This window comes from Halictus rubicundus, chromosome 10, assembly GCF_050948215.1.
Source record: "Halictus rubicundus isolate RS-2024b chromosome 10, iyHalRubi1_principal, whole genome shotgun sequence".
NCBI classification, from domain to species: Eukaryota; Metazoa; Arthropoda; class Insecta; order Hymenoptera; family Halictidae; genus Halictus; species Halictus rubicundus.
In genome coordinates this window covers 13,754,890-13,778,164 of record NC_135158.1, presented here as the reverse complement: position 1 = coordinate 13,778,164, position 23,275 = coordinate 13,754,890, and the positions used below count along the sequence as shown (strand labels likewise).

General features: G+C 36.3%; 1 protein-coding gene across 1 annotated transcript; it reads right to left on the bottom strand.

Moving 5' to 3' along the window:
* Positions 1–1,498: 1,498 nt before the first annotated feature.
* Positions 1,499–21,017, bottom strand: LOC143358385 (uncharacterized). The gene is made up of 3 exons (XM_076795491.1): positions 20,544–21,017; positions 2,960–3,277; positions 1,499–2,184 (listed from the first exon to the last, which is right to left on the bottom strand). Exons 2-3 carry the CDS (start codon positions 3,261–3,263, stop codon positions 1,847–1,849), a joined length of 642 nt encoding a protein of 213 aa, XP_076651606.1. The 5' UTR covers positions 3,264–3,277; positions 20,544–21,017; the 3' UTR covers positions 1,499–1,846.
* Between the last annotated feature and the right edge of the window lie 2,258 nt (positions 21,018–23,275).

The following is a 23,275-nucleotide window of genomic DNA, read 5'->3' as shown; positions in this document are numbered from 1 at the left end:
GCACTCCCCTTAAAAATGCTTATGAGTAAAAAATTTTAAATGAAAAATTTGTATGCGTAACAAAATCAAGATAATAATGTTTAATCCTTTCGTAGTGCTCTGTTTCCAATGAAGTCTATAATAAAAATATTAATATTAATATTTCACCAATTAGTCTGAATAATTCTATTTTTTCACAATATATATTACAAGTTCCATTGTTCTAATGAAATGATATTTGTTCTATTCTTCTAACTAACTATTTCACTGGATGTGTGTATAAGTTCCTTGAATTTAGAAACTATTATTTAGTATGTTCTATATTATATATCGTTTGAACATAGCAAACTATGTCAACGAAAATAAAATACTACTAATGACAATCTTATGAACTACAGTTGTAAATTGGTTTTTTTAGAAAAAGTAGCATCAATTTTTAATGAAATCGACGAATATTTTCCAATAAACGTTATTCATTATTTTGTTCAATTTTTTCTTGAACTTCTATTTTTCCTTTATTAAGGTTTTCTTACAACACGCAATTTTTTAGATTTCTTACTGAAAATGAAACTTTTTATTTAAAAACGTACCGACTATTAAGTAGTATAGTAAATATAAATAATTAAATGTGGTCGGTAAATGGATAAATATTACAAATAAAAGTACAGAATACTCAAAGAAAAATGTTTCTTATTATGATGTCTTTCTATCTTTCATTAAAATATTTCTACATATATAAATCACATTTTAATTTAGTCCTTTCACTTTGTGAGCAACTGATCTGTATCGGTTCTTACTTGTTCGAATCTTTTCAGTTTTAACTCAGTCTAGTGACAACCAATATAAAGTAAAGGAAGTTATAAGACAGTGATGATAACGATTGTGTACTCTTACTTTTATAATTAGTTTTAGTCTTCTTCATATTTGAAAGATGAAGTGCATTAAGATCACAATAGGTGCATTCTAGTTTAATTCCTAGAATCTAATTTGCACAGTCAAGAAGGGATTGTATCGTTGTTCAATATCCAATGGACAAACAATTAAAAGACAGTACTAACTATTATCATTGGTCCTAATAATATGCAACAATTTCTATATATTAATACAAAATTGATACTGAAATGTGTTATTTTCTTAACAGTTACCTTATTTCAAGCAATTCTAAGCAATTTCTAAGCAATGGACTTCTAATTAATCTATTACAGCAATCAAACCTACATAACAGATTAAAAATTATACCTTCTGATTTGTCATGAGAAGAGTTACTTACAAGTATAATAGTAATTGTTGCATTAAGTCCAATAAGAATCAATGTTATCTAGATTGTAACTTTTCTTCAAATTACAGGCAGTGGGTGAGATGTAATGAACTTGTAAATTATTTTAAGTGACAAAGCCCTAAATACACTAGCATTACAGAAATTTCGACGGGGAAAGCTATGATACTTTTCTAGAGTTTTGGGCAGTATCTAAATAGAAATTCAACTTGGAAATCGGTTTCTCTCAAGTAGCATACTATACGTATTCCTGAGTTCTACTTATTTTCACTATGAGATCCCCTTTGTCGTTATACATATATGTAAACGCGTTTTTTCAAAGGGCTAATTTGGCAAAATTCGGTACATCTTATTTGCCGAGTATATGAAAAAATTCTTTTCCTTTTTTTTTAAAGATGACCTTATCATATTAACAAATTAAAAATGATATTACTCGGTTTGTCAGAATGAGAATTTTCATTGATATAATTGAAATCATTGCAATAGTACTCTTATATGTCCAACATCTAAGAGTTCATGTGTTCAACGTTGAAACTGCTCTTCGGTATCATTTCGGAATTACCTTTCGCGTACATACGGGAATCTGATTTGCTATTCGTCTTTTTCGGACGTCGAAAATTCATCCGAGGATTCTTCGTCCCGTTCACTACAACTGCAACTAGATGTGATGTCATCTAAGGAAACGTATGTAGAGCCTGGACTTGATGGAAGAGACGATGGTCTGGAATATGTTCTCTCCGTTGTCGATGAGACGTCTTCGTTTTTGGAATTCGGAGCGTCTAGTCTGTGTTGCGCGCATTTGTTCTCGGGATTGTTCAGCACCGAATGGATGAAGTCGCGTGTTTCCGCGCTGAGTGCGTTTACTCTCTCTTGAAGAATATTGTTCCTCCTGACCAAAGCCATTGTTCGTACCACGATGTCCAGAAGACCTGTGGCATCATAACAACAAATTGTGATTACTCAAAGCTTGAGTAAGGGACCCAATTACTGTCGGGGTACCAATTACTGTGCCTATATTAATTATATTTATTTTTTAAGCACAATGAATATTAAGAAAGAGATATATAACATATACATTAAAAAAAAAAAACGGTCTCGAAAACCATAATACAGTGTTTACTCAATATTTGTCCAAAACACAGGTCTAGCTAGGGACATATATCGGCCAGGAGATACTATTCTTTGATCCACGCCGAACGTAGAAGAAGGCAGCGTTGCTCTTCTCCTCCGGGGTATACCACTGCGACTTTTAGCGGCTAGGCGTTTGGGACATATATAGAGCAAACACTGTACAGGGTGTAAAGAAATATTTGGTCATGGCTGCCATAGGCGTATTCTACATCTACGGATCGATGAAGATCTGTAAAACAAGTTACCGCAAAATTGTCCTTGACCATGAATTTCAAGGTCAAATTTTTGTTTATTGTCATGACGCGTAGTATATAATGCAATAAAAAGAAATTTGACCTTGAAATTCAAGGTCAGGGACAATTTTGCGACAACTCTTTTTTACGGAACTTCATCGATGCGTAGATGTAGAATACGCCTGTGGCAGCCAAGACCAAACATTTCTTTACACCCTGTACCACCTTGAATAAATTTTTTCCAAAATTGAGGATGACCGAGATTTGTGACAGCGAGTGTCCTAATTCAATGAGCAGGGAGTGTTGTTCCGCTGGTTAACAATTGCCACGGAAACCGCACCTTTCCGCCGAGCGAGGAACACCTTCCAATGTTCCTCCACGTCCGCCGGAACTCGAGCAGAAACGTTCGGCGGGGAAGAGCTGACGATCGTCGGGGTGCAGGAGTCGTTGGGACATTCTGGTTCCCAAATTGATCTCTCCAACGGCGTTAAACGCGACTCCCCGGAGCTGGTTCCTATTCTCCTCAATTCCAGTCTCTGATGTTTCCCAATTGCTCCGGTCGAAGAAACTCTCTGCCGTCTACGCGAACACGGAATCGTCGGTCTTCTCACCGGAAGCTCCGATAGACAAATGGTCGGGGCCATTTTACAGTGAAGATCTACAAGCAAAACAAAATAGATTAAGTACGATTATGACGGATTTGTAACGATAACGAAGGATATCCATTTTTATGCAATTTTCTTGTACGTATTACGGGTACTATTTTATCAACCTTTTAACTATTTTATTTCATTTTGAAAGTGTGTGTCCGCGCGATGAATTATTTTTACGCGTTCACGAGTATTACTCGGTAAAAGCTGAATACCCTTATCTGTCAAAAACGCTTAACACGAGGTTTACGGAGCACTAAAAATGACTATTTTACATTACTTCATAAAAATAACATGAATGTATCGATCAAAGTTTGTAGCCATTTTTTAAATAATATATACCCAAAGAAATCAATTTGTTAAATAATTGCTCATGGATGCATTTTCAATTTAAAAATATTAGAATCCGTCATTTTGACGGGTCCCGTAAATCTAGTGTTAAAATCGCTCTACTTTAAACACGCAAAACTCTTAAACCAGTGAATTCCTGACATTAAAGCTTGAATTTTTGGCATTTTCTCGTCAAGATGTATAAGACTATATAAGAAAAGTTAAAAATTTCTGGGTTGTCAAGGTGAAGTTAACCCTTTAGGGACCGGGTATGGTTGTATCATGAATATTAGTTGACTATCGATTTGCAGCACGTTTGACATCTGCTTTTCAAAATAATCGAAATATTGGACGAATAAGTGAAGAATATTTTTTGTTGTAAGATCATAGACGTGTATTTTAGATTTTTCGAAACACTCTATAAGATATATTGCACTAGTTTTCATATTCTGAATACAAAACGCGAAATGTTTTAAGAAAAAACTTTACCGTCTTTAATAATTCATAACTTAGAAGCTATGAATAATAGATGGTACCAACAAATGATAGCATTCAAGAGCATTTGCATAAGATAAATTGTTCACACTTTAGTTTCTCGAACACGAGATTCTCTCGCGGAAGAATTCTATCGTAAAATGTTTATCAATTTCTGATTGTAGATCAGAATCTTTTCAACAGTACCGCGAAGATATAATCTATTAATTCGATTGTTTTTCTTGTTATCCGGCCAATAGTATAGATACCATGATATCGGTCACCGAAGCGTCATTCAAAACAGAAATTTATTCATTGATGACTCAAACATAGTCCATCGATTGCAGTAATTGTTTCGTCGGCGATTTACAACGACACCGGTCATCCGCATAATTTGATGAGCAGTGGACAATCGATAACCTAAATATGCAAAGTTGCAGCATGCTTTGCCATGCAAACGAGTCCGGGAAAATAATACTATCGATGATTAGGCGACTTTTTAAACGAACCAATCTCGAAGTACAGTGGCGGACAAAACAAAGTTTAAATGGCATTGTATGCGGTATCTAGGGTAATGGAACCAATTACAGTGGGGGGAGCCAATTACTGTGCCTATATCATTAATACTTATTTTTAGAGCATAATGAACCTTGTCCTACCACAATCAAAATATCTACTTGTTACATTTGTTTGTACACCAAGGGGACATGTTAATCATACAATAATAAATTGACGAGAGTTACAAATTTTTTAAATTTACCGAAATGGAGTTTAGTCGTAACAAAAATAATTAAAATATGTAGTTTCTATAAAGCGAAATGAGTTTCTAGGTGCTTCCACAGTTAACGTATTTATTGATATCAGTAACGATGAAGAGTAGAAAATGACGTGTCTACTGTGAAAAGAATAATGGATTTAGCTGCTGTTTGTTTGGAAATCACATCAATTAAGTGAAAATGTTAACAGAAACGGTTGTTGAGGTTCTCCTTGTTTACTCGCGAATACACACTCCCAAGTGTTAACAGTACAACGTATACTTTGGAAGATAAAGTACCGTTACGTAAATCTTCTCATTTCAATCCGAGCAAATAAACTGGGTTCAACCGGGTTTATACACGGTGGATAAATCCAAAGATCTGTAATTCAACCTAGTAATTGTTGTTCGTAGTATTTAAAATATGCTATCTCACATTATGAACAGTGGCAAAATTAATCAACTTGTAGAGTAGATTTTCTAGCGTTCTAAATCCGGATTAAATCGACATGGAATTTTAGTTTGTATTTCCTACTTTTTAAAAGCACATTCATTACGACATATGTTTTAAATAGAAAACAAAAAATATAACGTTTTTCTTCGGTGCCATAATGTATCGATTAGTATTAAAGAATTCCAGAGAACCGTATATAAAGCATGCTGTTAAAATAACTGCCATGCATCAAGCAGTTGACTGCAGGAACAGACACGTGTCTCTCTTGGTCAAGGTGTGAAATACTGGCTCGTGGCGATATTATTAGATATTTACAAGTGAAAGTCTCGTCTCCGCGATCGTCGTTTATAAATAATTCCTTCGTGGCACGGTAAAACGATGCTTCCGCACTAATAAACGGACGAGCACGACCTATTTTCGCTCTTGGATATGTGTCTCGTAAGCACATTCACTTTTGCGACCATCATTTGTATTCGTTTGTGATTGTGATTGCACTACGTGGAATTTTTCTAATTAAATTCTACGTGGAATTTTTCTAATAAATTTTTCGAAAAAAATTCTAACATATTCGCATGATCACGGAGCCTGCAAAAAACGAACTGCCCGCACAAACCTGCTTCTTTTCGTCATAGTAACAAACCAAATCAGGAATTTTTATGATCGGCAAAATCGCGGCATTTTGAGCTCAAGCTACCGATTTTTCTAATTCGATTTTCCGTCTTTCAAAAAAATGTTCAAACGTTCAACACTTCATGTGAATTGGTCGACTAGAACCTGAGATATCGTGGGAGCAGTTTCGAAAACAGGGGTTTCGCAAAAATTCAATTACAGCACTTGTGCTTAAAGATAATGCAAAAAAGAAAAATTGATTTTCGGAAATGAAAAACCGGAATGCCCCTTTAACACTAGGCTTACCCGTCAAGATGACGGGTTCTAATATTTTTAATTTACAATTGTTAAGACTCTAAAGACACATCCATGAGAAATTATTCAACAAATTTATTTCTTCGGGTATGTTATGAAAAAAAAAATGTCTAAAAATTCGGGCAGCACGTTCTTGTTTATTTTACAACGTAATGTGAAATAGTCGGTTTTAGTGCTCCGTAAACCTAGTGTTAACGAAGTGGGTTTCATGCTGATCGAACAGAGGGAACTGTAACAGCGAAAACGGAAGAATATTGATTCGTCGGTGGGGTCGATGGGGCGATTACTTCTTGAACTTTCGCGTGACCGAGGAGACGGGACACCGGGAGCATCTGGTGAAACAACGAGAAGACAGGGCCAGCATGCAGCCTACGTCTTCGGCTATGAATTACACGTGTGCACCCTCGGTACCGGTCTGCGACGCGATCGATGCAGGCGATGACCTGATTACTATGGACGTTGGTGCACGTGTCTGCACCGAAGGAAGGCGATAGAGGACCTCGACACCGCTTCTCTCGTCTCCCCTCGACTGGTTGCCTCAGTTGCCCGCTCGCCCGGCCGGTTTGACCTCGGATTTTGTCGCACCACGTGTGCCCGTGAAATAACACGTTGATATTTAAACGCCGCGAGGCAATCAGCGATGAAATGCTACGAGAACATTAAGGAAATGCAAGAGAGAAGGTTAGCGAAGAAACGCTTCCGAGAAAAGAACCTTCTTCAGAGACAATTTCAACAATACAGTCATTCAAGGTCGTACACGTAAAACTGGATAAAAAGTATAAATTCACTATGAACGCTTACGTAATGGGATATTTTCAGCTTCGTCGATAAAATCAAACCGAGTCAATTCACAATGGAAAGACAAAGTGCTTAAATCGAAAATAATCTGCAACAACAGATACTTAAAATGACGAGCCACGGTAGAATGTCAACAGAAAGTTATACGATGATGAATAAATAGTAACACCTCCACTGGCTCGAACAATTAACCCTTAGCACTCGAATGGTGACTGTAAGGCACCACTAAAAATTGCTGTATCATTATTCAAAATATGTTTTGCATTATTAAATTTGTTTGTATTTAATAAATTACTAAACATTTCAGTATTGTACGAGTAAATTGCATCATTTTCGTATGTATAACATGAAAACAAATATATAGAAGGGAAATATTCTAGGTCGGAAGAAATGTTTCCTTTTGGAGATGAAATAGCTTCGAGTGCAAAGGGTTAATCAACAATAAAATTAATAATAAAAATAGAATTTCACGTTCTAGAATATTCTCGATTAGATATAATACGGTCTCCGAAAAAAGGAAAGGCAATGTTTACAATTTAGATTATTCTAAAAAAATTTTAATCATTTTTTCCCAAGATTGTTAGTATTTTTTGCGGAATAGAGTCTACACGTGTCTACTTATTGCAAGTTACAGCAGTTAAAACTCGTTCGAATGTATCGTTTTACATGTAGATAATTATCACGTCGAAAGTATAATGTTGATCGGTAGTGGCGATACATAATTTCAAAGGTGTGCCCTTTTAATTGCTTCCGATGTAATATGTAGCAGTACAAGCTCGAAAATTACACGACTTCTTATGCCTCCCGGAGCGGTGGATTGCTTACGGTAAACATCTGCTTTTAACTTTCCCCGAAGGAAAAAATTAATTGTGCAAGCAAATTTATACTGGCTACGAGAATTCACGTTACATCGAAATGTTTTAAACATTTGTAGACAGTATTACCGTCTACAGCGAGTGAATGGAAGAAGGAAAGCTTAAACTAGAATCGTAGCGATTAGGTTTATGCAAACCAAGCTCAGTTCTTATTCTAATAAAATAATCCAAAATTGTTACTTTTAGTACGCCGCACAGTGGGCAATTTGGACAAAATCGGATTCAAAATCAAGGAACTTTCGATAGGAATGAGGTAGAGCGATGAAATTTTTTTAAAATTAAAGCTGAAACTTTGTAGAATATGGGAAAAAATAGAGAGATTGTGGTACGAACGTTTTTTAACCTCGAGAAAATTCGTCAAACGCGCACAAATTCAAGAAAATTTTAGTTTTTCCAATACCACGGGCGGAAAAAATTTTTTTTTAACATGCTATACATCATTTCCCATAGATTTTTTCACGCTGATTTCAAATCTGGTCTCAAAATTTGTCTACGACCTGAGGATTTTGCAAAAAATAGATTTTTGTGACAAAAACTAATGAAATAATTTTTTCGTTGAAATGATTGGATGGTAATAATCTCCCTATTTTTCCCATATTCTACAAAGTTTCAGCTTTAATTTAAAAAATATTTCATCGCTCTACCTCATTTCTATCGAAAGTTCCTTGATTTTGAATCCGATTTTGCCCAAATTGCCCACTGTGCGCCGTAAACCTAGTGTTAAATTTGTGTTTTTTTTTTTGGTAGGAGTACGTCTGATATTTATCCGTGCAGTTTTTCGCATTTAATGGAAGCCTGTAACGCCCGCGGCACGGGACAATGGCAAGCTAACGGTAATTTTGACCCGCGACAAACATGTCGCGATAATTCAGAAGGGGAGCAGCCGTGATATATCGTAGGTGTCAGATGCGCGTCGGTATATTCGCAGCCGATCAAAGCGGTGGCTGAACAATGCAGACATCCCGTCAGGAATAGCTTCCCAAAGAACGGCGACGAAAACTAAACGGGGGAGTTCCGTGGAATCGCAGAGGGGCTGCATTGGGGAGGAAAGCGAGGGAATTGGGTGGCCTTGAGTAAGGGCGCACGTGCCGCATACGCGTATACATTCGGTTCGTCCACGCTGCACCGTCTGCCGTCTGCCAACCGTCTTCTTTTACTTTTCGATTCGACTATACCGCGGTCCGTAACTACAACACCATCTAGGTCTTAAAAATTTTTTAATTTCGCACGTACAAAAAATATTGTCATCTCGTAATGATTATTCGGTTAACAATTTCAGTTACTTCTGCGAGTTAGTTCGTTCTACCATCTGCCATGTTAATTTATTACGCGCTCATACTGAATAAATTTATCGTGAAATCACAGTTTTAAAAAATCGCTGTTCGTGATCCTTTTCGACCAACTTATAACTCGTAAAAATTTACGATTCTCTCTCTGCTACGATGAAAGGAAAGTGAATAACTGCCGTGATTTCTCTTCGCCGCGTTTGATAGAGTATTGAGATATTTTTAAATGTTCGTGCTACAACCGTGCTAAAATCGTGGATACGGTGCAGGGGTTGTATAAAGAACTTCAATTTAAAACAACGATTTGTTTCGATGAATTTGTCGGATAAAATCATTTCGATATTCTCTGTTTCTCTGGCGCAAATATTTTTATTTTGACGCGGAGAATGATGGACCGAGCAACGTTCGCGATAAATATCAATTTCCTCGAGCGAAGTCTAACGGAGGGTAGCGGTAGCCTTCGCACGGACTTCGGTTCTCGTGTGATTCGAATCAGAGCCAATGCACACGGGACAACGACACGAGCGAGCTGATGCTTCTGCAAAGCAGACAAATTTCACCGATACGCGTACGTGCCAGACTGTACAGTTCAATGAAACGGTTATTGTCGGCTATTCTCGGGATTCTCAGATATTGTTGTAATACACGTGGAATGCAACTTTCGTGTGAACAATCGCGATCTTTCGTTTCGTTGTCGGCGAACCGCGACGTTGACATTGCCGTGAAAAAACCGTCGGTTAAAAATAACATTATCGCGACAATGTTTGCGTGAGAGAATGACCGTAGGCGGTACGTACCGGAAACAATAGTCTATTTTAACGACATCCGATAAGATTTTGATCGCTGAAATAGAAGTTGATTTCCTTAACACTAGGTTCACGGAGCATTAAAAGTGAGTATTTTACATTACTTTATAAGAACAAGAAGAATGTGTCTATCCAAGTTTTCAGCCATTTTTTAAATAATATATACCTAAGGAAATAAGTTTGTTGAGTAATTCCACGTAGATGGATCTTCACAATCTCAATAATCGTAAATTAAAAATATTAGAACCCGTAAACCTAGTGTTAATATGGTTAGCAGGTTGAAAATAATACAACAGTATTTTTAAGGTCTTTTAATGTATTCGCTGTTTTCAATTGCACGTGCTCATTTTTCTCGTAAATGCACGAAACCCGCTGTCTAATAATAACTCGAGTTACTTGAACTTTAGAAAAATGGTATCAAGTCATTTGCAAAGGTCTTATAAACACAATGTGCCACGTGTCGAACCGATTTCAGAAAAAGCATCTTATTATTCCACTCAGGCCTGCAGCGACTGTCGATAGCAGAGGCTCGTAAGAATGACAGAATTTACCACGTGGCAGCATTATCGATTATTTATTGCCGTGCCACGAGCTGCTCGAAATCTTGCACGAGGTACGTTCGACATTTATCATCCTCGGAACGATCGTGTTACAGCGATACGTAATCTGTCGGCAGAATTTAAATTATATGCTTCGCTATTGGTACTTTAACATAAATCCATTCACATAACATAAACCTTCATTTAAACAAATATTATTATTACTGAAAATGTAAATATTAGTTGGTTGGAAATGTTAAACGTTAAGAATAATGTGTAGAGTGAGGGACCGAATTACTGTGCCTATATAGTAATTATAATTATTTTTGAAGCGTAATGAATATTAAAAAAAGAGATATATTAACTGATTGTAATAAAAAAATTTAATATCTCTTTTTTAATATTCATTACTCTGGAAAAATAAGTGTAATTAATATAGATACAGTAATTGGGATCCTTACCCTATTACCGAGGAAAATTGATAATAATGTAAAGAGATTAATTAGTGCAGTGTTATTATTCTCGATTCGATTAAGACACGAATGTAAACTAACGAATCATCTTTATCAAATGGTTTTTTTTTTATCAAAGATTTTTCTTCGAACATTTGTATCCTCCGAATTGCGATGCTCGTAACAAATGAACGAAATTGTAATTATTTAAAACTGTGTTTTTTTTAATAACATTGTCATTTTTCCAATGACTTCCGACATAACTAGGATTTCTGATATCTATAAATCATAAATAAAGTGTGTAATCTATATGGCTTACGTTAGATTGAAAAAAATGGGCCACGTGTGTAAACTCGGTTCATTTATCAACATCGTTTAGCAACGTGCTTGTATCGCCGCCTTTGATCTCGCCGCGGCAAAAAAGAAAATTGAGAGCTCAAACGAAGAACAAAAAGGAAATGATAATGATTAGTTATCTGTTGCCAAATTAATTTGTACGAAGATTCCAATTTTGTAATACTACATTTCAGTCGTGTAATATGAACGTACAAATTATGATAAGCTAATGGGAAACAAATGGCTCGCGATCATATTTTTTCGATAAATTTTTCTCTAATTTTTAGAACTTTTCGATGGATTCATTCATGGTTTCTTTTCATTATTCATCGAGTCAATGTTTTCATGGAAAGATAACATGATTTAACTGGAACGACAGCCTTTCGCGCCCTCATAATACATTGTACTATAGGTAAAGATAAAGACAAGATTTAGGAAGTACGGCGCAAATAGTCGCACACACGTGTCGTTCGAAAATTATCATTAGGCGTCCATTAGAAGACTGTATAGGCCATTGGTGCAAACATGACTAACGGTTACGTCATTAGTAGGACGAAATAGAATTCAAGTGCAAATAGCACCTACGCAATCAAAGATTCGAATAATTATCGAGAAAATGACATTCCTACAAACTTGCCAATATTGCATAATATGGGTTATTCAATGGTTGTTAACCACATTTAAAAAATCTACAGTTTCATCAGTAGATACCGAAAATAAGGTACGAATTTGTTCTTCATTTTTGTTCTATAAAACAATAAAAAAAAAAAAAAGAACAAGTTGGAAAAGCGTTTAAATACTTTTTGGTTCCACTGTATATCTAGAATTCCACGTGCAATTTAGTAATCCATCCAGATAGCGTTTCAGCCGTAACTCTATCTTGATCGCAAACAGTCATTCGATCATTCTCCTATACTTTACCAAATGTTTGTCACTCACACTGAGCATAGCAGAAGTTCATTTGCACCGGCACATGAGTCCAAAATCTGACCGTTTACGAGTTGTAAAATAATTTCATTTTTGTCTTTTATAGGCATTGATAATATGTAAGTTGGAATAACGTCCACCAACTCGCAGAGTAATTGTGTTAAAATTTAATTTCTTTCATTAGGTACCTAAGGTATTAGGTACCTATATGTTTGGGGTGTCCCAAAAATGTTGCAATTTGTTTAAAAGGGGTGATTCCTAAGATCATTCTAAGTAACTGTTTCCTTTGCGAAAAATGTTCTTCGCGGCTTTGTTAAGGAGTTATTAGCGGAGAGCACGGGCCAATCAAAGCGCAGACACAGCGGACGGATTTATGGCGTTGGCATTGGCCGCATCGGAATCCGTCCGGTGTAGCCGCGCTTTGATTGGCTCGTGTTTCGCGTCAACAGCTCCTTAACAAAGCCAACAAACTGCGGAACGACATTTATCCAGTAGAGATTGTATTTGGCCACATTTCCACGTGCATATATAGCCACGTTTATGCGTCTTGGCTTTTCATCACTAGGTTTACGGAGCACTAAAACTGACTATTTTGCATTACTTTATAAAAACAACAAGAACGTGCTACCCACAATTGTAGCAGTACTTTTAAAATAATATACATATACTCAAAGAAATAAAATTGCTAGATAATTTCTCATGTATGCATTCTTAGAATCATAATAATTTAAAATTAAAAATACCCGTCATTTTTACGGGTTCCGTAGACCTAGTGCTATTCAACTGAACTTTTACATTCCGTTGGTGTGATTTCATTCCGCGATACCTCATTGCCGCGCGGAGTTCATGGACACGAAAGGAACAGATTCGAATGAAAAAAAAAATGGCAAATTGCAGGTCATTGCACATTCAGTGATTTTTGTGCGATCGGAAACGGGGTGGCCACGTGTAGCCGTACCTCCACCACCTCTGTTCGCCTTGGTGGCCCGCCAATGCGCGTCTATTGTTCCCCACCACGCGGGCCGATCGCATCTCACGCTACACACGCCCTTCGCGGCAGAAGGATGGGATATTCCCCGTGGATACACGTGGCCACCGCTGCCGGGTTCGATGACCTCTCGAGCTGTGCGTCCTCACGCAGCACGCAGTGCTTTTCGGTGATGTACCGGTGGGGCATGCGTACGATGTCCCCTTGTTCTTCTCCTTCTCCTCCACCTCCTCCTCCTCCTTCTGCTGTCCCCCTTACCGCACACAATCCCGATCCAAATCCCAATGCTGAAGGTACCGACCCTGCCGTCTGGCAACGTTTCCATCGAGTAGCGACGGCTACTCGACACCTCTTGCCTCCGTGTGCTCGAACAAATCGTTCTTCACATGAGAGTTTCGCTCGTTCCGCGATTAACCTCTCCGAGGACAAATTTTTAAAGAACAGAGACGGCTCCAGTTTCTCATTATTACAAGCCACAGGTTATTAATATTCGGACACTCTTAGAAATACGACAACCTTTTTAATATTGGACCATACGACTTCGATTTTTTCTTCTGAGAAGTTAGAACAATTAGTTTACTACATGACGTGAACAAAATTTTGAAAAATTAGGATTGATCGGAATTACAAAGAAAATGCTAGAAGTTGTGCACAACACTTTTTTGGGGGGAGCTTATATTGAAAATTTTAGAAATCTGTGTGCATTGTACATATTCTAAAAATTTCATATTTGGAACTCAGTGCCAGAGCCAAAACCTTGCAGTCTGCAATCGACGATCTTATTCTCTTTCCCGTCTGTCCCCTTTCTCCGTCCGTCCGCTTACTATGGTCCTATCGACGTAACTATTTTTGCACGCAGTTTCCTCCGTCCTTTTTGAACCTTACTTTTGATTCTCGATGGGGGAACAATCGCGGAAAAAAGGAAGGATCACCGGGTGCATAATGTGCGCTTTGATCGTGGCGAGCGTTTAAAAGACCCTTTGAAGATGCGAAATTACGAAATTCATCCGATTTAATTCACTCGTTCGATGAATACAAATGCCTGACTGTGATAGAGATTTGATTCCTTAACACTAGGTTTACGGGACCTAATATTTTTAATTTACGATCATTGAGATTGTGAAGATCCATCTACGTGGAGTTACTCAACAAATTTATTTCTTTAGGTATGTGTTATTTAAAAAATGGCTAAAAACTTGGTAGACATGTTCTTCTTATTTTTATAAAGTAATGTAAAATACTCAATTTTAGTACTCCGTAAATCTAGTGTTAAATGGCCGAAATTTAAATTTGATCTACTGGGTGTGCTAGACTTTTCTCACTGAACATTCACTGCATGCTTTACAAGTAAGAAAAGGTCGATAATTATTTACAGAAGTTACTCTGAATAAGTTTAAGACAGTAAAAATAATATTAGAAGAGTTTAAAAATGTTGTTACATTATTTGGAACCTATAAAACATGTTTAAAAAAAATTAATTTCTATTTCACTCCAGTTTGCTGCAATTTAGGTGGAAAATTCTTATTTTGCATAAAGATCCGGCGATGAAAAACGGTAAGTAGAACCAGCTTGTTTTAACCGAAATTCGTAAACTGATTCCTCGTTACGACCAGTGCTTAAAGTTTTAAAGATACTTTCGTTAAAGGATTGCTTCATGAAACTTTATACGCATATAAAGTGAACCCATCTCTTCCAAAGATGTTATCATCTCTCATAAGAGTCTTTGCAGTCCCTCTTGTATTAAGTAATTACTTGAATGAATGCCTATATCAGTACTTAAGGAAACTTGAAGCTCTTAGCAAAAGCATCGTCGTAAGAACCACGTTAACCCTTTCAGATTTACATTACTCTTCGTTTTAAAGAAATGGAAACCAAGACCGAAACTTCGAAAAATCGAAAATAGACCGAAAACTTCCATTTTTTCCATTTCTTAATTTAGTCCAAAGGCATTTTTTACCATCTTATCCGAGTGTAAGCTTCTAATTTATGTATCTTATACCTACTTATTTTGCAATTTTAACAGTTCATACATATGGATATGAAAAATACAGGTACGATACTTACAATTAGAAGACTCGTAAAACCGTGCATATCGATTCGTTCATTAATGCGGACGAAAATAAAATGCAGAGAAACTAAAAATTTTGTCACCAAACGCCAAACATTGCAAGATTAATACAGGGAGTATACATGGGAGTATTCAAAGGAGAGACAACTCATTAATTTTTGTTCCTTTTTTTACCTATTCTCCAGTATAAATAGTAGTAACAAACAATTATTGATTTGAAAAAAGAACGTCTGTGTAAAGAATATATTCGAGACAATCTGATTCTGTTAAGAACAATATCGAAACATCAACACGGTGTTGATATCTCCACATTATACCGTAACATGAATGAAAGGGACAGTATTGCAATCTGCATGTGCGCCAGCACGCAGATAAGAATTTCGCTATTCGATGACGCAAACGAAACACGTGCCCGAGCATGTGGAAGTTCCCACTTTTATTATCTTTTACTTGTCACTTTATTGCAGCGCATTGATGCAATACTGGTGAAATTAAAAATCATCGGTTAAGTGTTTAAACAGATATATACATTTAAGTAAATAAAGAAGATTGACTCGTCGTTTACTTTGAACGAAGAATTTTGTTGAAAAATTCAGCGTAGTTTACAAATTTATAAAAAACATATTTCTATATTTTAATATATAAAATGTAATTAAAAGCAATTAAATTTCAATTACATTTAATCGTCCAATTAATTTATTCTTTTATTAAAAAAGAGATTGACAGAGATATCACTGGTAAACGCTATTTTATAAAATGGTAAAGAATGGTACATAACATCAATGACTATACCAAAAATATTCTTAAATTTAATCCTAGTTTTAAGATTTTTAAGTCGATGTAACCCCTAAAACTAGAACTACCATACAGAAAAATGACAGATGCGCATTGCCTTGCAGATGTCCAAAAAAATTAAGAAAAATTGAAAAATTTTTATTTAAAAAAATGTAATAATAATAAAATAATAAATTTGTAATCCGTGCGTTTGGCTTATCCAGCGAATCAAGTTTTAAACGAAAAAAAGAAAACACTGCGCGAAGGGTCTCCTTATTTCGTGTACAGCGCCTTAAAAATGTGTTGAGCTTCCCGATGAGATTGTATACAATTTCGTCCGCCGTGATTCACCATAAAGTTGACGTTAAAACTTCGTAGAACTTATATTTATGTGTCATTATATGATCCATAAAATAGAACTTACGAGTTCTCTGGAAACGTTACTTTTACGATCACTTGTTTCTAGAACGTTCGTCTTGAACTTTCCGTGTAGAACAAAAATAAACAAATACCTACAGGAGGTATACTTACTTCCTAGAACCGTATTTGAAAGTTTCAAAATAATCTTGAAATAATTCTGAAGCTTCCTATTGTTCTTTCTTTTAACATGTATTTACTTATAAGTTACTTTACAGAAATATGTCTACTGACACATTCATACTATTCCTTAGTTTTCTTTGCTTTTCACGGTGTATACCCCTCGTCTGTGGGGATAGTTTTGGGACTTTTATCGGCTAGGCATTTTGGACGTAGAGAGAAAACACTGTAATTACTTTGTAAAAATAAGAAGAATGTATCTATACATATTTAGCCCTTTTTATTACATACTCGAAAAAATTAATTTATTTAATAATTCTCCATGGATGTGTGTCTTTATAATCTCAAAAATCATAAATTAGAGATATTAGAACCCGTGTTAATATACCGCATCTGTTGCTTCCGAAAATTTACTTTTTTGTTGCCAGTGGTCAGAACGTGAGCTGTTCCCGCGTGTCCCGACGGCCGCGAAACCAAGTCGAGAATACTAATTTTCGCCGCGAATACCAGGAATTAGCTTAATCACGGTGACCGGTCCGAAAATGAAACGTGATCAAATTTCCGGCAACAAGGAGGTACACGTGATATCCGGATACGAAGACTCTGGGTGGTTACATGCTTAAAGCACTTAACGAAATTAAAGCGAGAAGAACGTGCCGGGTTTTGCGTGTGATATCTGGCGGAGAGCGGTTACGTTCGACTCACGTTGGTCACAATTGCGATCACACGGCGTGTTGTCACGTGGATCTGCACGGTTGCGTATTGCTCCCAACATCACGCAAAAAGAAAAGGGTCGTGGAAGAACGCGCGACGGGAGGGGAGGTAGGAGGGCTGCGGAGTATTGTCTAGATTTCTCGACTTCCGTTAACCCGTGTAAATACAACGATTTTACATTAATTTAGAAAATGACCCAGTTCCGGGGATCTTCATATTATTAGAATGCTAATGTCATTTCGCGTTCCAATGCGTGCTCCGCCATTTTCGTCGCCAAATCTAGCGTTTATTTCCGAGAAAGTGGGGAATACCTTAATATTGTTCCTCGCTTTTTGTTAACACTAGATTTACGGGACCCGTCAAAATGACGGATTCTAGTATGTTTAAATTGCGAATATTGAGATTGTAAAAATGCATCCATGAGCAATTATTTAACGAATTGATTTCTTTGGGTATATATTATTTAAAAAATGGCTACAAACTTTGATCGATACGTTCATGTTATTTTTATAAAGTAATGTAAAATATACATTTTTAGTGCTCCGTGAACCTAGTGTTAGTGCCACATTTTTCTAGCTAAAAAGATATCGAAAAATGTTGAAAGAGGTCGATTCCAACTGTTTCGCAATTTTGAAAAAATATTACGTTGGCCAAATGTATGTTTATTATATTTTTATTGGCTTCAGTACACTGTTACGGCAGTGAAAATAGCATTACCCTGAGAAATCTTGTAAACAGAAAAAACCGTAGACAAGGAAATTTTTTCTATCGTTGGATTAGTCATAATTCAACTTCAGCCTGATAAGTTCTTCTCCAGCTTTTATGCATCTACAAATGAAATTCTAATTCTAGCAATTTTGCGATACTGCAATTTAGTATGCTTCGAATACGTTGGTTGAATGTTTTTAATCTACGGGTACTGTACGTACATTAAAATGTATGTAGCGGATACAAATTAAAATAATGGTCGAGCAGAAATACAAAAATCGTGCACGTGCATGAAACGTTGACAGTTTATAAAACAGGAAAGGCACGTTCCTCGTTAACAATGGAACTAAACTCGTTATCAGAATTCGTTTCCAAGGTAGCTGACTCGCACGCCAAGGTGGATTCTTCTGAATGCTACAATAAAGTTGATTAACATCTGCTATAGTTGTTTTCGTTCAAGCTGATTAAAGCACATCCGATTTACCTTCTGATGCAACAGTTACGCGAGATGCGCATAGTTTATAACACACATGTATGTATAGGATACATATGTGTCTCTCGATTGAGTGATTCAACGTCACATGATTCATTACAACAGTGATAAGTACGAATTGTTGATGACGTTCGTGCCTGCTTTTATAATTTAAATAACGTCACAGGAAAATGGTAAGCATATTTTAAAGGCAAATTGGTATAATTACATATACAGGGTGTCCCAAAAATTTTGTACTTCCTTGAAAGGGGCGATTCTTAAAGTCCTTTGTGCTACTTGTATGCGTAGGTACTATGATTGCTGGTGCATCATTGTGTTTTAAAAGTATGTATAATTAAATATAGGCACAATAATTGGTAACCCCACGATAATTGGGTCCTTTGCCATATATGTTATTAAAACGTATCCTAGAGTTGTGTATAAAAACAACTTTCAGTTGCAACAAAAATCATGTGGATCTGAACGTGTGCTATCTTTTCGTCTCGGAGTGTAAGCGATTATTGTAGCAAGTTTTTCGATTGAAACCGCGGCGTTGTTCGATCGCCTCGCCAGACTATTAGAAAGAGATAGGCGTATGCGGCGGATTGAAAATCTCGTTGACCTTCCCACGAGTACCTATTCCAGCCCTCGTTGACTTCCACGTGTAAATGTCGTCCACGTGCGATCACGTATATTGGCACACATTTTACAAGTCAAGACTAAAATAAGTGCTTAGGTGAAATCAAGCGTGGGCTTCGCCTTTCAGGACGTTCGGCTGTTCGATCGGATCGATGTATGTAAAACGCGCGTTAACCCTTTGCACTCGGCGCTATTTTCAATCGAAAACTAAATTTTCCTTCAGTCTTACAATATTTTCATTTTATTCATACGAAACTTCTCCGATCTCTACATATAATATTTAAATGTTTGGTAAGCTATTAAATACAAATTTTGTAATGCCACAAATATTTCGTAATATTTTTTGTAATTTCTTTGAAATAATGCCACAACAATTTCTAGTGGTGCTTCAGAGTCACCACTCAAGTGCAAAGGGTTAAGTTTGGAACAGAGCTCGTGTATGCAGTTTACCGATCCGTTCCGCAATTACCGAAGTTAATTGTTGATAAAGGTCGGGGCTTCAACATTTCTTTAAATGTTTCTGAAACGAACCGCAAACCTAAAGGACGTTACCTTACCTTGACGACACCTTGAACGAAATACTAGACGAAGATCATTTATTTATACACACAATTGCACCAAATGTGTATTTTTTCAAATATTTCGTTGTAATTACCAAAATTAGAATACGTTGCAGAAATAAATAATTGGGTGGCTAATCGAAAAGCAATTTTAAATTCGAGAAGATTGTAATATGTTAAAATTAATCGTTAAATATCATTATTATCGTAGTTATCTTATCATTATTATTATTTTGTAATTGTTATGTTATACTAAAATATATATGATAGTTTCGATGGCAATGTGTCAAGGCCTACTCGCACTTAACCATGTAGACATATATGTACTGCAAAAAATTATTACTTAACATGTCGTAACACGCTGATAAACGATTACAATATTAAGAAACATTATTCGCAATAAGAAACTGACGTAAATGGATCGCATGTGTTCAAATCGAAAAGAATCTGCTGCCAGTATGTGAATTTCGGGTCTATTTAAAAACTGCATTAATTTTGCAACACCGTGTAAATATGATTCCAATATTATGTTCGGATAATAAAAAAGCACGTGTCGCATCTGTGTTTCCGTCACGTATCACAAATGGCAATAGGTCATACAACGTGATTCATTTTTACAGCTTGATCTTATTAAACCACTATAATTGAATTTATTCCTTGCAATTATTCAACAAAAGGCTACGAAAACTGAGATATGTTATATGTACAAGTGGCCCAAGTAATTATGCAAACAATATTCTTAAGTTGTAAATATTCTAAATTCAATTATCGAGTAAAGAACGACTTCGTCGAAACAAGAAATATTCAGTTAACAATTCAACAGTTACATAAATCTTAATATTTATGGAATATTACTTACCGGCTTACAGGCTCGCAGATACTGTACGAATAACCGCAGGACTCTCAAAATAAATGCTCGCAGGCGCACCGCTATCTTCTGCGTCTGTGTCTGTTGTCAATCACTTGTTAAAAAGTCGGTTAATCGTAGAAACGTGCAACTTCCCAACGAACTGTTCGAACTTCGTCGTTGATCGGATCTCGACCGTTAAAAAAGTCGGTATCAGGGAAACTTTAGAAATGTCACTGGACGCGTGTGAACGCACGTGAATCGAGAAACCGATTGTACGGTGTTCCGTGAAAATGTCTGTTATCAGTGGAAGTGCACGTTCCGAAGCATGCCAGTACAGAGAACGATGTAGCGAAGCGAACGACGGCGATACTGGTTCAGTCACGAGCACTGTTCATTGTGACGATTTCGAAGGATGATCGAAATCCGGCGGCGTCTGTACATCAACTAACGGCGATCGAGTGCCGCCATGTTATCCCCCCTCGTGGTTGCGCGCAACACGGTCACGCGTGCGTAGATGCACGGCTCTCGTGCACGCGCGCCGAGCTTCGATATGTATTACGACAATCTCGATAACAAAAGCCGCGGCACGTGCATCCCCACCTCGAATTGGATGTTGTAAAAGATTCCGCGGGAAAGCGAGGCGGAACATGCTTTGTGGAACTTCTTTCTCGCCTCTTCTCGCCCGATTCCGGGAGACGCACAGTATGACGAATTGGCCTTTTTAGCTGGACAAAATTCACTTTCGAATAAAGAAAAACTAACTGTGCTAATATAATCTAAGATAACCATGTATTAAAACCATTGAATATTAAAACTTAAAATTCTTTTGTTGTATGTTTACAGAGCGTGTAAACTTCACCTGAAAGACGAACACCTAACCTATAAATGAATGGGCACATTTCCATACGCGCTAGAAATATGTTAAAATGTACTAAGGAGTGTTTAAATTTCTTATATATGATGGGTATAACATCTGAAAACATGTATTTTCACTTTAGTAATTTCAAATTATCGATAGCATTCCTCTATTTTTGTAAATTAAGTGTCGAAGACGGTACTTATTTTTCCAGAGAAACACGCCCATGTTACTACTCTTCGTTAATGGATTTGTATATGCGCCACGTCGGTCCACGCGATGATTTTTACATATAATAAAGTAGAGATTCTCTACTTTATTTTAATAACAAAATTGGCTTGCAGAACGTTGCAGAAGTATACTGATTTTTACAATGAAGTTACGTCGTTTTACGTACACGCTCGTGACAATCATAGCAAACCTATGGATTGGTCTCGTTCATTGTATATTGAAGGAATAAACAATGATAACATCCCCGAGTTTTCGTCTGAACTTTCTTCGTATGAAAATTCGTTTCTTCAGTCTCAGAGCGATCAGCGTGCAGTGTACATCTCCCTAGCGTTTTTCTTATGTCTTTCAGTTTCGTTATTTTTATTGTTGTTGTTGTTGTATTGTTATTGTTATAATTACTGTGATTGTTGTTAGTGTTTTATTCGTTACGTTATCACTTTATACGTGAAAACGTTATAACAGAATCTTCCTTAGATATAATCAGGTACGTTGAATCAAGACATTTCATTCCTTATGAAAATTATGAAAAGTTTAAATAGGAAATACAAATTTTTAGATTAATCTAAACAGGTATAAACAAAGAATAATTCTTTCCCGTTTGAATGTCTGAATCTCCAAAAAGTAACATTTACAATAATTTTCCAAAATTACATTCTTTTTGTCCATAATTAAAAATGACGTCTTCTTTGATAATATCTAGTAATTGTGATTCATTTGAAATGTTAGCAATTTCAAATAGTATATTATTTCGTTGTTTCTTTATTTCAAGTTTGTCAATAGAAAAAATCCTTAAAATAATATGCAATAAAGGGTGTCATAAACTGGACTCAAACCTGATATTCAGGTCAGCTAATATAATTTTCATAATTATTGAAATAATTATCTCAAGTAATTATAAAAGAAAATAACATGTTATTTGAAATAACATTTCAAGTAATGTTATTTCTATACGAAATAAAGTTTACGAATATGTAGAGCTAAAACAATAAGGTTGAAAGATAAGAGAAGAGGTAGAAAACTTGTACACTTCCAGCATACAGCAGCTATCGTTCTCGGTTGATCCCACAAATCGCTATAAATGCCACTGGATGATTTCTAAATCAGATGCGAAAACTATGTCAAAGCCAACAGAGGAATAAAGTTTCACCGCAGACACGTGGTGTCGGTTACAGACGTCACAGCGATATCATCGAAGAGATTTACTGATTTCAGTGACGCACATAAACCGCCGCGCTCATGCCACATAGATCCGGTGCGGTGCAGGTTTTCTTTCGAAATGTAAGTCAGTGATCAGCTGTCGGCACGTTTCCCTGTTATTTCCGAGCTGATCACCGTTTATACATCTGACTCTGCCGGGTAGGCCAGCTGTCTTTTAAAAGAAACGTGAACACTGTTTACGGTGTTCTGATGGTCATTATTAAACTGCGAATTTTTATAAAAAATAAAAATTATCTGCGTCAATTACGAGCAACAGGGTTTTGATAAAAATACATTTCTTCTCTTAATAATTTCTTCTGAGGTTTTCACTGTTTTGTGTATTGTTTAGTCAACTTCTGTCATACATAAATGCGATTATAAAATAACGATTTTAAAATAATTTGATCAACTTTTAATCTGCGAGGCTTTTTCGGTTTCTATTCAATTCAGTCTTTCT